Source organism: Hemicordylus capensis, chromosome 2 (genome assembly GCF_027244095.1).
Source record: "Hemicordylus capensis ecotype Gifberg chromosome 2, rHemCap1.1.pri, whole genome shotgun sequence".
Classification (NCBI taxonomy): Eukaryota; Metazoa; Chordata; class Lepidosauria; order Squamata; family Cordylidae; genus Hemicordylus; species Hemicordylus capensis.
The window spans coordinates 247,349,351-247,366,013 of NC_069658.1; the positions used below are offsets into that span (position 1 = coordinate 247,349,351).

Genomic DNA, 16,663 nt, shown 5'->3' on the forward strand with positions numbered 1-16,663 from the left:
GCGCTTGCGCGAGTTGATCTGACGAGAGCGAGGAGGAGTGCTGTGTAGCTTGCTGCTGCTGGCTGTAGCTCCCGAGTCCCGCCGCCACGTGTGAGGAGAGGAAGAGGATCTGCTACTTTGCACAACAACATCACCACCACCACCACCACCATCATCAATAAAGTGTTCACAGAGGAGGATCAGGCGTGTGCGTGCGTTTTTTAAAATTATTATTATTACAATTAATGTATTCTTTAAAATACTGGAGCGTGGTGGGCTTGCTTTGAGGTTCGCTGGGCTGGCTTCTTCTTTGCTGGGGCCAGGGGTGTCTCGGGGTGGTGGCTGGTGGGTGGGGGGTGGCTGGGCTAGAGTAGAGCGTGGGTGGCGGTTGCGGGCAAAATCCTACTGTACAGCGGTGGCGGATCCCAGAGCGACGCCGAGGCCTGTCGTCTGGCCCGGCGTCGCTTCCCAACTGATGGCTGTGAGGCGGCTGGCAGGTGGTGAGCAAGATCCTTCCATCCCCGCGGCGGCAGGCGGCGAATGTATCACTGTAGCGATGCCGAGACCTGCCGTTTGGCCTGGCGCCTCTGCTCTGTGATGGCTGTGGAGCGCGCCCGGGGGTGGTGAACAAGGTCCTTCCACCCCGGCGGCAGCAGGCGGTGGATAGGCCTGCCGTCTGGACCGGCGTGCTGCTCTGTGGGGCGCGAGCGGGGGCAGAGCAGCTTCTCCGAGTGGAGGGGAGTGGCGGGCCCGGCAGTGACCGCCCCCCACACACCGCATGCCTATAGGGAAAGCCTCTCGCCCTCTCCAGCTGTTGGTCGGGGGGCTTTTGGAGGTGCGTGCAGCGGCCACAGCAGGAGGAGAGAGAAGATTTTCTCCTTCTCTCGGCTTCAGTGTTCCGCCCCTCTCCTGCTCAGAGAAGCTGCTGGTTGTGTCTCTGTTTCCAAGGACAGGAAAGTAAATCAGGAGGAGAGGTTGTTGTTTGGGTTCTAGAGGTTGGTTGGGAGGGTGGGAGAGAGATCTGGGAGGTGGGAGAGAGATCTTCCCCCCTGCTCGGAGAAGCTGCTCTTGTTTCTCTGTCTCCCTGAGACAGAGAAACGAGCAGCTTCTCCGAGCAGGGGGCCTGGCAGTGACCTCCCCCCACGTCTCATGAAGGGACAGCCTCTCGCCCTCTCCAGCTGTTGGTCGGGGGGCTTCTCTAGAGGCTCGTGCAGGGGGCTCAGCAGGAGGAAAGAGAGAGGATCTTCTCTCGGCTGCAGACTCATGTCCTGCTGCAGAGCCAGAGAGCCGAAGCCTGTGTTTCATAATTGGGGAAGCAGGGTAGGGATCGCACTTCATCTTCTGTGTCTCTCGCTGGCTTCTGGGTAAACTTTGCTTCAGAAAACTTGCTTGGATTAAAAGTGGCCCTTTTCTTTCCCTCTTTGAACAAATTCTTCCAGTTCTCCTCCTGAGGTGTGCCCTTGATGTATACAATTAAAGCAACACGCTTCCCTTACTTTGAAATGCCTTGCCATCTTGAAAGGGTGGCAGGCAGCCGTTTTGTTGGTGTTTTTTCTTTTTCTTTTTCCAAACAGAATTGAGAAGAATATGCAGGCAAAAAATTATTGCAGAGCCACCATTCTTGTGATAAAGAATGTTGTGGTAATATTCTTCTTAAGTAGAGATTGTGGAAAATTATTAGGTAAATAATTGTGGTTATTAGGTAAACCTAAAGTCTGCTCTGTAAATTTAAAAAATAAATGGCTGCAGGGAATTGGTATGCAGCCCTTGTGTAGACTGACTAATTTACCTAATAATTTACTGCAATCTTTACTTAAGAAGAATTTTGCCACAAAATTCTTTATCACAAGAATAAAGACTTCACTGTGCACATTAGCAGGGTTGTTTGTGGATTTTTTGTAGGACATATTAATATTAGCTAATGTTCCATATTTTTTATTCTATCTTATTTTTTTAACATTTATATCCTGTTCTTCCAAGGAGGCCATCATGATTGACTCTTCATGTGTGATCCCCCCCTTATTTTCATTTTTATGCTTTTTTCTTTTTAGCTTAACTTAAATAAAGAAGCAAAAAGGAATGCCTTGAGTAATCTTTGAAATTAGTATAATTTATATTAAGCATGCCTAATTCTGTATAAGTAGGGGCTTTCTTGTTTTCATTAGAATTTTGAAATGAATGATCTTCTCCATTACAAGCTGGAGAATGGATTGATTTGCTTAACTTAAACATCAGAATGTATAAATGTTGACTGTGGAAAGGGCTTCTCTCGCTCTTCTTAATAATCTATACCAGTCTAGTTTTAGTGCCCTATGCCTATGCTGATCAAATAATAATAATATATAGGGGAGTAGTACTAAGCATCAACAATACAAAATCAATACCACTAAATGAACAAGATGTGAACTTGCAAAAAAAAAAAAAAGAAAGAAAAGAAAAGAAAAAGAAAAAGAACCTCAAGATTGCTATTCTGAATCTGAAGTAAGTTTCTATCTCATGGCTTAAAGACAAGTCACCTGTCTCTAAGCTGTGACAGTCCATTAACATGTATAGGTGCATATTAAGAATTCTAATCCCCTTGTCTTGAATAGCTTTCTGAAAGATGCATGTCAGTGCTTGCCCTAGGCGCCGTTTTCCCTAGTTACGCCTCTGACATTGGGTCTCTCAATGTTGTTAGACTACCACTCCATCATCCTCAGCCACTATGGCAGTGTCTGGGGATGATGGGAGTAGTAGTCCAATATCTGGAGACCCAAAATTGGGAACCCCCTGCTCTACCACTGAGCTACAGGTCCTCTGCTGGGGGCTTTCCAGATTACATGCTACAACAGTGGTAGTTTTCTTCGGCTTGGCAGGGTTGTATTAAAACCCTAAATAAAGGCTGTTGTGCAAAACCATCAGCAGGGGGAGCCGTCTTTCCTAGCTTGCGCAAAGCTCCTACAATGGGAAAATACAGCTATTTTCTTTTTCTTTTCTTTTTTTTTGCAACCTTGTAGCACTGTGACGCAAAGATAAAACCCAAAAGAAGGCATCGGAAATGTGAACTGCACCTTGCAGGTCCCTGCTGTGCAAGCATGTCGTGCGATGTCGAAGCACAGGCAGTACAGAAGCACACCTAACGGACACGAAGTGACATGGTTGTAGTGTTTGATCTGGAAAGCGCCCTGGTAAAATACAAAGTCCTAAAAGGTTGGCTCCAACCCAAGTCTATATTTCTTTTTTGTTATTTAAACTTTGGACAATTGTGCTTTAAAAAAGAGTTCCATGTCATTCAAGCACTTGCTTCCAGCATTCGAAGCATGAATTGATCCAACTTGGGTGCTACGCTGCCTCTGCCTCACCTATATTGCACTTGTTCCGAAATGCAGACGTTGGCTAGCATCCCATGCAGCATCCTTCAGGCTTTGTCAGCAGCATGGAACCTGATGTGTGCTCCAGACAAAAGTGTCCACGCAGTTGTGTAAGAGGGATGTTTTGCCAACACTGGAATTGCAGAAATGTCATTCTCTGATGTATAGCCATTAGAAAGAATCGTGCTTGTGTGACTGTTGGAATACTTTTGTTAATACCCATGGGATGCTGCTCAGTCTGTGAGCCACGATTTCTGCAAGCAGATCTAAGGAGATCCCAGCATCCCCTTTGAGATGAAAGGGGGTAATTTATGGACCGCCTAATCGATTTGAACCAAATTTGGTACAATTGTAGTGAGCAGGGCTGCCAAGAGCAAGTTTGGGCCCTCTCTCTGAGATGACCCAGAGACCAACCTGGCTGCCGCATTCTGGACCAACCACAGTTTCCAGTCTACACACAAGGGCAGCCCCACATAGAGCACATTGCAGTAGTCAAGTCTGGAGGTGACAGCAGATGTACTTCTGTTCTGAGATCTCAAGAAATGGATGCAGCTGGTGTATCAGCTGAGGCTGATAAACAGACCTCTGGCCACTGCCTCAGCCTGGGACACCAGAGAGAGGTTTGTGTCCAGAAGCACCCCCAGACTGCGTACCTGTTCCTGCTGGGGAAGTGTGACCCCGTCCAGAACTGGCAGATCAAAATCATCTCCTGAGTTGCAATAAGTACCCCCGTCTTATCTAGATTCAGTCTCAGTTTGTTATTTATCATTTATTACATTTATATACTGCCCCATCCCAAGGCTCTGGGCTGTGTACAACCAATTTAAAAAGACATTTAAAAAACACACCATTTAAGACACAGTGCTAAGAACAATATAAAAACAATTCAAAAACCATTTTAAACCAATTAAAATACTCTAAAAACACAATATAAAAACCTTGTTCTCTCTCACCCAGCCCATCACTGCCTCCAGGCAGGCACTTAGGGTTAATCAATCAATGATTATTTTATTATTATTTTTTATTTTTACATTTTATATTCTGCTCTTCCTCCAAGGAGCCCAGAGCAGTGTACTACATACTTAAGTTTCTCTTTCACAACAACCCTGTGAAGTAGGTTAGGCTGAGAGAGAAGTGGCTGGCCCAGAGTCACCCAGCAGGTATCATGGTTGAATGGGGATTTGAACTCGGGTCTCCTCGGTCCTAGTCTAGCACTCTAACCACTACATCATGCTGGCTCAACAACAAGACAATAGAGAGTGATGGTGCTATAGCCCTGACCAGCCACTATTAGCTGCTTTCAAAAGGGAGTGGGAGGTGGGATGTGCCTAACCAGTTCATCTCGAACCAGCCCGATTCGGTGGCCCGGCTGCAAACGAGACCCACCCCCCACCAGGCCGAGCACAAACCCCAGACTAGCATGGTTCGGGACAAACCAGTCTGCTGGTGGGAGTGGTGCTGGTGGGGCAGGGAGAGGACCTTTTAAACAGTAAGTAATTGAAGCGTGCTTTGCACGAGTTTCCTCTTTTAAAAGAACTGAAGAGTAACTCCACCCTGGGCCTGGCAGCCCCTGCAAGCAGCAGCAGTGTCCCACCAGGATCCCATGCCGCGAGTGGTGAAGCGGAGGCCAGGCGAGTGATGAGCTGCAAGCAGCAGGCCGCCCACCGCACAGGATCCCAGAGGGATGCTGCTACTCGTAAGTAGCACCTTGCAAGTGCTGCCACCAACGGGCCGGGGTCACTCTTCAGTCCAGTTCTTCTCAAAGAGGCCACTCGCGTTAAGCACGCTTCAATCCTTACTGTTTCGAAGACCCTATCCCCGCCCCAGCAGGGTCACCCTCACTGGCAGACCAGGTCATTTTGCTTGTTACATTTATATCCCTCTTTTCTTCCATCATGCAGTTAAACTGTGACGTTTACAACCATTAAGGAACTACTGTGTCCTTAAGAACTAGCTTCTGAGGAATGGGAGGACTCTGGATAAGGGAGTGGGGGGTGGGGGGAATCTTCTTTTTTTGGCTTTGGTTGAAGAGAGAGGAAGGTAGAAGAGGGACTCCTGGTCTAAAAAGCTTGGATTTCTTCTTAATTGCCCTGCTCTGGAGAACGAAACTAGCTGGGCCTGGGAGGAAGACCATGTGGCTGCCTCAGAGGGAGAGGGTGAGGACGACATTCATTTCCTCCACATAAAAGAAGGGGCAAACGGTCCCTCTGGTGAAGGAGGCTCCTGAGAAAGTGTAGAGTGGGGCTGCTGTATCAGCATCGGAAAACGTCAGTCGCGGCCCAGCACAATTCAGAGACACTCGGACCCTCTTCAACGGCCCACACAGGGACAGAGGAGGGCCTAGAGGGGAGGTGAGAGCCCTGTATTGACCTTCCCATTTCCCTACAGCCCAGATCCCTTCCTCAGGACCTAAACTGAACAAACCCTTTCTCTTCACAGACTCTCTGGCAACCCCCACAGCCCAGTCTCCCTCACCTCCCACAGTGACTTCCCAGGAATGTCTGCTTGCTGTGAATCCCTCACATCCCAGCACACAAGGCCAGAAGTCAAATCTCTTAGTAGTCCCGGGCAGAGCTTGAGATTTGTCTCCGTATGTCAGGCTTTTACGATCCTCAGACACGATGAGGCTGGGATGTGCTGTGTCCGGATCCAAAATGACGTTTGCTGTTGAGGGGGAGAAGAAAAGGAAGGGAACAGAAGCAGAGTCAGCTAACAGATGGATGGAAGTCAGGGGCCTTACGAGGTTCTTCAGTGATTTGGGACCAAGGTCCACAGGCCCTTTCTTAGTCCAACTCAATCACGACCACCCTCCAAGAAGAATGGTTTCTTCTTTCTTGGGAAGGGAGACTAGGATTACATCCCCTGAGCCAATGTGGTGCAGTGGTTAGAGAGCTGAAGGAGGACTGGGGAAGATCTGGATTCAAATCCTCTCCGGTCAGCCATGAAGCTGACTGAATGACTCTTAGCTAGACAGTCTCCGTCCCCCTCATCTGCCTCACAGGATTGTTGTGGAATTAAAAGGGAGAAGCAAAACAATCTAGACTACCCTGTGCTCCTTGGAGGAAGAGCAGCTCCAAATGTTGTCAATGATAAAATATCCTTATGTGTGTCTATTCAGGACTTGGAGGGCCCAGGGCAAGAATTTGTCCCCCCTTCCCCCCACACTTTGGACAAGGCTGAGGAACTTACTAGCAGTGATCCCTGCTAACTGAGCCAAGAGGCACCATTGAAAGGGATGATTCTCTTGTATTGAATGGGGGGGGGAGCGGGGAGCCACTGTCCCTCTCCAACCCCAGCATAGCATCAGTGGTGGTTGCTGGTATGTACTTGATGTTTCTTTTTAGCCTGTGAGTCCTTTGGGGACAGGGAAGCAACTTTGGTTTATTTTTCTGTGTAAACTGCTTTGACTTTTGTTGAAAAGCAGTATATAAATATTTGTAGTTGTAGTTGCTATGTTGGATAGATTCAGATGAAGACAGGTTCTTGTTGTTTAGGGCTTTAGACATTATGCACAGATCCTTGAATGGACCTGGGAACGAACTTGCATTCGGTGCAAAGAGAGCAAGATAGTACTAGAATGTTCCATACCAAATGCCCCAGGTATGACTGGCTGTCACGTTTTGCAGCAATTTCAACAGCCTCACGTAGAACGTACTGCAGATTCTGACCAAGCCATGCACTTTGTAAGGTTAGGTGGGGTTTGTTAGAGACATAGTATCTAAAAACTGGATGCCCAAATCTGTTAGGGTTTATGGGCAGGAGACAGATAGATATTGGGGGTGGGAGAGAACACAGAGTATTTCAGGAGCTAACTCACTCCCATTACATCAAAAGCTATCGGGGCAACAGCTTGTAAACAATAAGCATGAAGATTGGTTTAAGGTTAAACTAATCAACTTTATTCAGAAGTACATGGTGATAAAAAAGACCTAAACCCTAGCTGCTACTTACATGGTGGTCAGACAGAGCTCTGGGAAGAAGAAGAAGGAAGTCACTTTCCCAGGAAGTTCCAGAATATTTTCTACCAAGGTGGAGGGGTCATAGAAGCAGAGATAAAGCAGGAAAGAGAAGGAGACCCTGACTGTCTCTACTCCCAATGCCCTTAGTGGTCACTTGGGTTATCAGTGCAAAAGGTCAAGGCCATCTGGGAGCTGGGAGAGAGGTATGATGCGGGAATAATGTGCAGATCTTTCCATGATCTGCTGGGAGGGGGGTTGCATGGAGATTGTGCATTTGGGAGGGGAGAGATCTGGGTGGTGGAAAAGACTGCATGGAGTACTCCACACATCTCTGCTACAAGGGAGATGCAAGGAGATTCGGCAGGTGAGTGGAAAGAAGGTGTGGGGGAAACTGGGGCTGTGAGTGACCGCTCACCAGGCACATGAGGTGCCAGAGGGCTCATGCCAGGCAATCGTGGTCACAGTTTGTTTATTTATTTGAAACATTTTATACACCGCCCACTCCAAAGACTCTGGGCAGTGTACAAAAACATGCAAAACAAGACAGCATTAAAATTACATTCTAAATAAAACTAAAGTAACTAATGGGCGGCGGGGGGGGGAATAGATAAACGATGGTAAAAGTCTGGTGAACAAGAAAAGTCTTCAATAAAGATTTAAAAATCGACAAGGAAGGAGCTAAACAAATCTGCAAGGGAAGGGAATTCCAGAGAAGTGGGGCGGCAACTGAGAAGGCCTTTTCATGGGTCCTAGCGCCCCGAACCTCTAGGAAATCGGGGACTGACAAAAGGGCCATCTGAGCAGATCTGACCAGACGGGATGTAACTGGATGGGAGGGGCGGGTCTGTAGGTAAACAGGTGTCAAACCCCGCAAGGCTTTGAAGGTCAAAACCCGGACCTTAAATGGAACTTGGTAGCGAATAGGCAACCAGTGCAATGACTGCAGGAGAGGTGTTACCCTGTCATAATTTCTTGCACCCATAAGTAAACAAGCCGCTGCATTCTGGACCCATTGTAGCTTTCCGATTGTCCTCAAAGGTCACCCTAGATAGAGGGCGTTACAATAATCTAGGCAGGAGATGATTAGGCTTAGCGGGAGAGTTAACAGGTGGGCATCCAGGAGCAAAGCCAAGTTCAGGATTACCCCCAGAGAATGCCTCTGTTCTTGCAGAGGGAGTGCTCCCCTGTCCAGAAAAGGCTAAACCCTTCTTCCTGCATCAGCTCTCCCACTGACCAAAAGCACCTCTGTCTAGTCTGGAAGAAGTCTCTGACCATCACTTCCTCCAGGCACTAATTGAAATGACCACAACCCGCCTGGGATCAAATGGCATAGTGAGATTGAGTTGGATGTCATCAGCCTTCTAACAGTGTTCAAACCTCAGATGGCCTCTCCTTGCAGTTTTATGTAGAAGTTGAAGGGCTTTTTGATTGATTCATAAATCAATCTAGAAGTAGGAGTAACCAACCGGCCACATTTGCAGATGATACCAAGCTCTTTCAGGTAGTGAAATCCACAATGGATTGTGAGGCGCACCAAAGGATCTCTCCAAACTGGGTGAGTGGGCAAAAAAATGGCAAATGTGGTTTAGTGTTGGCAAGTGTCAAGTGATGCACAGTGGGACAAAAAACCCCAACTTCAAGTACACACTGATGGGATCTGAACTGTCAGTGACTGACCAGGAGAGGGATCTTGGGGTTGTGGTGGACAGCTCGTTGAAAGTGTCGACTCAATGTGCGGCAGCTGTGAAAAAGGCCAATTCCATGCTAGGGATCATTAGGAAGGGGATTGAAAATAAAACTGCTAATATCCTAAGGCCCTTCTACAAAACTATGGTGCGACCACACCTGGATATACTGCGTACAATTCTGGTCACCACATCTAAAAAACAACATTGTAAAACTGGGAAAAGTGCTGAAGAGGGCAACCAAGATGATCAGGGACCTAGAGCACCTTTCTTATGAGGCAAGACTACAACACCAGGAGCTATTTAGTTTAGAAAAAAGACGACTGCGGGGAGACATGATAGAGGTCTATAAAATCATGCAAGGTGTGGAGAAAGTGGATAGAGAGAAATTCTTCTCCCTCTCACATAACACTAGAACCAGGGGTCATCCCATGAAATTGATTGCCAGGAAATTTAGGACCAACCAACAGAGGTACTTTCTCACACAATGCATAATCTACTTGTGGAACTCTTTGCCACAAGATGTAGTGACAGACATCAACCTGGGTGGCTTTAAGAGGGGTTTGGATAACATCATGGAGGAGAGGTCTATCAATGGCTACTAGTCGGAGGGCTATAGGCCACCTCCAACCTCACAGGCAGGATGCCTCTGAGACCCAGTTGCAGGGGAGTAGCAGCAGGAAAGAGGACATGCCCTCAACTCTTGCCTGTAGGCTTCCAGCAGCAACTAGTGGGCCACTTTGTGAAACAGGATGCTGGACTAGATGAGCCTTGGGCCTGATCCAGTAGGGCTGTTCTTATGGGGAACATGGACACAGACACTATTACCCCTCGACTTCCAGGCAGAAGTTCACGGCGTCCACAAACCCTGGGGGCCCCAAATCCTCTTTAGTCTGTCCTGGGTGGTCTGGTGGCTGTGCCATCGGCCCACGCTGTGCCTGGCGGCTGAGCGTGACTGTGGCGAAGGTGGCATCCAAGTGCTGCAGCCACCCACAGCCTGCCCAATCTCCCTCCCACTCTGCGGGGCCAGGATTGGCAGGACTGTCAATGCAAAATGAAGTATCTGCAGGTCAGTGGGTTGAGCACATTCCTTTCCTTGAGCATATTGTGGTGTATAAAATACTGCATGTGCAAGAGCCTGACACATGCCTTTCACTAAACTCACCAATTTGGCTTCTATTGATTCTTACTTAGAACCAATCCCCATCTTTGCTATTATAAAGGTTACCATTTTGCTCTTCATGTCTGTATTGACTCCATTTGATGCGCCACATCCCAGATCCCCAAGACCACCTGTGCCCACAACCTTTGTGACTGTGGGGGGCTGGTCATTCTTGGAGCCCACCCCAGTACTATGGAACCCATCATGGGCAATTGGCTGAGGGCCCTCTGAAAACTGGGGTCGTTTCTGCCTTGATTGGTTCTCAGTATTTACCTTTCTGTAGTGGAAGTTCAGATACCAGAGTGTCTGGGGAAGCAAAGGGAACAGATATTAAGCATCATCATATCATCATGCTGATAACGAATCCACTTTCTTTGAGTATCTGGCTCACTGGAACTCCTAGAGAGATAGTCATGAAAGAGCTTAAACTAGCTGATCCATTGCAGAGCCTCTGCGCCCCTAGTTCTCCCTGTCTCTCCTCCCCATTTTCATACCCCCTCCCTTCAGCCCCAGTTTGTTCTCCCCCTCCCAGTCTCACCGGCACTTTCCCTCACCGCCCGCCACTGCTGCCATTTTCTCGCCCCGTCCCCGTCGCTATACTAGTAGCTGCTCGCAAACACTCATGAGAGCTGCCGCACGTGGGATTAGCAACAGGTATACTTTGGAGAAATATATATAAAGGTGTTATAACTTATTATTTAGAACTTTTTAACATACTGCACATGCAGGAGAAAACAGGAGAATAGAAGTGTTAAGGTTAAATTGTATGCTCATTTAAAAGAGCACACGAGCGCCCCTTTAGTTCAGGTGAGTTGGGGGGAGGGACAGGTTTCAGCATTATAAGCCTCAAAGAGAATCCACTAACCACCTTATAAACATTAGTGCCCAGACACGTATTCCATCTAGGTCTCGGGGTAGTTTATAACAAAAAAATAAAAACAACAAATAAAAAGGTTAAAACATTACAACAATTTAAAATTTAAAATGTTAAAACTATTAAAAGCACTATTAAAACACTATCCAATTAAAAGCCTGGGTGAACAAATGCATCTTGACTGCCTTTTTTAAAGTTGTAAGAGATGGGGAGGCTCTTATTTCAGCAGGAAGCATGTTCCAAAGCTTCGGGGCAGCAATGGAGAAGGTCCATCCCTGAGTAGCCACCAGATGAGCCGGTAGCGACTGCAGACGAACCTTTCCAGATGATCTCAATGGGCAGTGTGGTTCATAGCGAAGAAAACGTTCTCTTAAATAACCAGGGACCAAATTGTTTAGGGCTTTATAGATTACTAGTTTTTTTTAGGCCCGTTAAATTACGGGCGCTAGGAGAGTTGTGCGCCGCCATTCCCCCTCCCGCCGCCTCCAGCCTCCATGCCGCGGCCGGTCTCCCCGGCCGGGCAAGGGCCCCCCGCCACCGCCGGCCTTGCCTTTCCGGGCCGGCCAGCCGCCACCACCTGTGGCCTCCGCAGCTGGGCCGGGCCCGCCGCCACCTCCTTCCCCCCCGTGACCCAGTCTCTCTCTGGGCGGGCCGTCTTCCCTGTCCCTCGTTTTGTTTTTTGGCCGCCGCCATTGCCCCCGGCTTATTCGGGGTGGTTGCCTCTGGCTGTCTCGTCCTGCCGCATCCTGCCTTGGCCAGTTTCCCCCTCCCCCGCATACCCGGTTTCTTCGGGGCGGCTGCTTCTGGCCACCCAAGATGGCCGCCGGGTCCTGGCGGTCATTTGTCCCTTGCTCTGTTCTGGGCATGCGCTCTGCGCATGCCCAGAACAGGCCAGGGAGACACAAACGCACGCCTTGGTGTCCATCCACGGACAGACACCAAGGCTTTTATTAGAGAGAATAACCAAAGCCTCATATTTTACCCGGAAACTTATCGGCAACCAGTGTAGAGCTTTTAAGATAGGAGTGATATGGTCTCTCCAACATGACCCAGAGACCAACCTGGCTGCCGCATTCTGGACCAACTGCAGTTTCTGGACTATGTACAAAGGCAGCCCCACATAGAGTGCATTGCAGTAACCCAGCCTAGGGGTTACCAGCTTATGTACTGCAGTTCTGAGGTCATTTGTCTGAAGAAACAGGTGCAACTGGCATATCAGCCGAAGCTGATAAAAGGCGCCTCTGGCCACTGCCTCAACCTGGGACAACAGCAAGAGGTTTGTTTCCAGAAGCACCCCCAGACTGCGTAGTACCTGTTCCTTCTGGGGAAGTGTGACCCCATCCAGAATTGGCAGATCAAAATCATCTCCTGAGTTCTGACCCCACCCAATAAGTACCTCTGTCTTATCTGGATTCAGCCTCAGCTTATCTCTCTCTCTCTTTTTAATATAATCATTTTTTTTAATTTTATAAAAGATAGAGAGATAAAACGAAAGAAAAAGCATGATTGATTAGATATAACTCTTGAACCATCCAGTTACAAAAGTACAGACAGATTAATGTAGTCATTCATGATCCAAACCATCTTCTTGGCAAGAAGCATTTATTTCTCTCATTTACAAGGAAGGGAGTGACCCAACTCATCCTGAATCATACAGGCCTATATCTTTGCTGAACGTGGATTATAAATTTTTTACCACAATCTTGGCAGCAAAGGCTTTTTATCTAAGACTATACATACAGATCAAACAGGATTTATTTCAAAACTATATATGAACGATAACGTGAGATTCGTGTTAAATGCAATAGATGATATTACAATGAAGAAGACTAAGGCTGCAATGATTTTTTTTTAGATGCAGAAAAAGCCTTTGAGCCAAGAAAAACCCTTTCTTGTTTAGGGTCCTGGAAAGAATGAACTGTGGCCCAAATTTCCTTTCTTGGATTAATATAGATTCCTAGATTCACCTAGATTCAAGGACAATTAGAGAAGTCCTGGAAGTAATAAAGCAGCAAATAACAGCAGTGTCAAAGAAGATTAGCAGATATGAAGCCAGAACTACACAACACAGGCAGAATCTCCAATTCCAGTCGAATCAGAGACGTTTCTACCAAAGTATAGAAGGAGAAACTGAAAGAAACATAGAAACACCAAATAAAGAAGAAACAGTGCAATTCTGAGGGAAATTATGGGACAATCCAATAAATTATAATAAAAAAGCAGGCTGGATGAAAGAGGTCAAAAAATGTAACCAACAAATGCAAGATCTAATAATAACACCAGAATTAATAAGTGAAAGAGCAAAGAAAATTAAAAATTGGACTGCGCCAGGTGACGATGAACTGCATGGCTCTTGGCTTAAACACCTAACAAGCCTTCATAAACAACTATCAAAACAGTTCAATCACATTATGAAATATTGAACAATGGCTAACAACTGGGAAAACTCATCTCATCATGAAAGACCCAGCAAAAGGTGCAGTTCCAAGTAATTATAGACCGATAACCTGCCTGCCAACCATGTTCAAATTATTAACTGGAATAATAGCAGATGAAGTGATGCAACACTTATTAACTAACAAACAGCTTCCAGTTGAACAGAAAGGAAATTGCCCAAACACCAGAGGCACAAAAGACCAGCTGCTGATTGACAAAATGATTTTAGAAAACTGCAAGAGAAGAAAAACCAATCTAAGTGTTGCATGGATTGACTACAAGAAAGCCTTTGATTCATTGCCTCACACATGGATACTAAAATGTTTAGAAACAACTGGTGTCAGCAAAAACATTCAGATATTTATAAAAAAAGCAATGAGCATGTGGAGTACACAGTTAACAATCAATGGCGAGACACTTGGACAGGTTAGCATTAGAAGAGGCATTTTCCAAGGGGACTCACTATCCCCTCTGTTGTTTCTAATCGCCATGACCCCACTTTCACAAATACTAAACAAAACAGGCCTCGGATACCAAACATCAAGTAAAATCAACCATCTGCTGTACATGGACGATCTGAAGTTGTATGGAAAGTCCCATTCAGAAATCGAATCACTGCTAAACACTGTCCGTATATTCAGTAGCGATATAGCAATGGAGTTTGGACTAGACAAGTGTGCTGCATTAATAATGAACAGAGGGAAAATAACAAAAACAGAAGGAATAGAACTGCCCAATGGAAGCAAGATCAAGAACCTGGAAGAGACAGAACCTTACAAATACTTGGGCATTCTCCAGGCTGATAACATCGCACACACTGAAGTTAAAAGAAAAATTGGAAGTGAATACATCAGGAGAGTTAGAAAAATCCTCAAGTCCAAACTCAATGGCGGGAACACCATACAAGCCATAAACACCTGGGCTATATCTGTTATCAGATACACTGCAGGAATAATAGACTGGACCCAGGCAGAGCTAGAGATGCTAGATCGTAAGACCAGGAAAATCATGACCATCAATCATGCTCTGCACCCCCGCAGTGATGTCGATAGGCTATACCTCCCTCGCAGCTCAGGTGGAAGAGGAATGCTGCAAGTCCATCAAACAGTAGAGGAGGAGAAAAGAGGCCTTGAAGAATATATCAAGGACAGTGAAGAAGATGCACTTCAAATGGTCAATAACGCAAAACTATTCAACACCAATGAAACAAAGCAGGCCTACAAGAAAGAACAAGTCAAGAAGTGAGCAGAAAAATGGAAAAATAAGCCCCTGCATGGTCAATATTTGCACAATATAAGTGGAAAATCAGACATCACCAAGACCTGGCAATGGCTTAAGAATGGTTGCTTGAAGAAAGAAACAGAGGGTTTAATACTGGCTGTGCAAGAACAGGCACTAAGAACAAATGCAATAAGAGCAAAAGTCGAAAAGTCCACAACAAACAGCAAGTGCCGCCTTTGTGAAGCAGCAGATGAAACAGTGGACCACCTAATCAGCCGTTGTAAAAAGATCACACAGACTGACTACAAACAAAGGCATGACAAGGTAGCAGGGATGACACACTGGAACATCTGCAAAAAATACAAGCTACCTGTAGCCAAAAATTGGTGGGACCATAAAATGGAAAAAGTTGGAAGAAAATGAAGATGTAAAAATATTATGGGACTTCTGACTACAAACAGACAAACATCTGCCACACAATACACCAGATATCACTGTAGTCGAGAAGAAAGAAAAACAAGTCAAAATAATCGACATAGCAACACCAGGGGATAGCAGAATAGAAGAAAAAGAAATAGAAAAAATCACCAAATACAAAGATCTACAAATTGAAATTGAAAGGCTGTGGCAGAAAAAGACCAAAATAATCCCAGTGGTAATTGGTGCCCTGGATGCAGTTCCACAAGACCTTGAAGAGCACCTCAACACCATAGGGGCCAAAGAAATCACCACCAGCCAATTACAAAAAGCAGCTTTATTGGGAACAGCCTATATCTTGCGACGATATCTATAATAACCAACAGTATTGATGATAAAATTCAGGCATCCCAGGTCCTTGGGAAGGACTTGATGTCTGCATAAAACAAACCAGTCAAAAACATCTGTCTGACTGTGTGAACAAGAAATAATAATAATTTGATTTAATAATAACTGACTTGTTATTGACTGCTCCTTCTTGACAGGAGAAGCAGCAGGATCTCAGCCTGTTGACCCTGCCTTGCTCCTGTGGGTGAAGCCCCATCACAGGGCCAGTTCACCTTGATTTCTGCAGGCCATGATACATTACAAATCATGACAGGTCTACAAATGGACCTAATTCCAAAGCAATCTGTTAAAAAAGGCTATTGGTGCCGCAATCAGATCATCAGGGATGTCTTTCCAGTCTTGCAGAGTGCTTCTGGAGTGGGGGCAGGACTCAGAAGTATTAGGGCTCTGGGGCAACAGGGCTCCTGCTAGGGCAGTAGTGGCCAGTGAGGGCACCCCCAGGGGGACGGAGGTGAGAGGCACCTTGAACCCTAAATTAGTAGGTGCTGACCTCTGTCGCGGCTGCACAGACAAGCTCTTCCAGGCAGCAGCATGCCGCCCAGCACACCCTGAGATGATATATAATTGGTTATCTCTTCTTTGAGCCACTCCTCATTACCTTTGAACTGCTTCATGACACCCTCCAGAAAGGCGCTTATGTCAGAGAAGTCCCAGATCCTCCACTTCAGGGCTGGAGGAAAAGCCACTGGATTCTTCTCATACGTCTTCTCCCTCTCACACCTGGTGGAGAGCAAAGACATTACTGCTTCATCCATCCCATTGAGAATCTACAGGCACAGAAGATGAATGGAAGACAATGAAACAGCAAAGAGAAAAGTTAACGAGGTGCTTCGCGGGGGGGAGGGGGGGATTGTCCCTCATGATGGCTGCTGGCACCCCACAAGTGAGGCATTCAATTGCAGGCCAAACGAGCAGCAGCCTCACATTTCCTCCTGTGTGTGCAGTCATGTCATTCCCCTTTTCCTAAACAATATATGACATCATGCTCAGCATTTCCCTGCCTTGACGGGCTCTGCTTTGCAAAGGACATGCTTTTGAGCTCCATGACATCACACCAGACATTCCCTTTCTCTAGGTGTCACTGGAGAGATAGGGGCCTTTCCCAGACGGCAGGCCTTACCGCAGAATTAAGAGGGGTAAAGCAGGGCAAGTTATGAGGTCATATATTACCC

General features: G+C 46.6%; 1 protein-coding gene across 1 annotated transcript in view; it reads right to left on the reverse strand.

The window, feature by feature from the left end:
- Positions 1-4,083: 4,083 nt before the first annotated feature.
- The window catches only part of LOC128342663 (zinc finger protein RFP-like), a 29,629-nt gene continuing 17,049 nt past the window's right edge, over positions 4,084-16,663 (reverse strand). The window contains exons 5-7 of the mRNA XM_053290318.1: positions 16,090-16,211; positions 10,409-10,441; positions 4,084-5,993 (exon numbers count right to left, since the gene is read on the reverse strand). Of these exons, the coding sequence (XP_053146293.1) occupies positions 5,473-5,993; positions 10,409-10,441; positions 16,090-16,211 (676 nt within the window). The 3' untranslated portion in view covers positions 4,084-5,472. The remainder of the gene's footprint in view (positions 5,994-10,408; positions 10,442-16,089; positions 16,212-16,663) is intronic.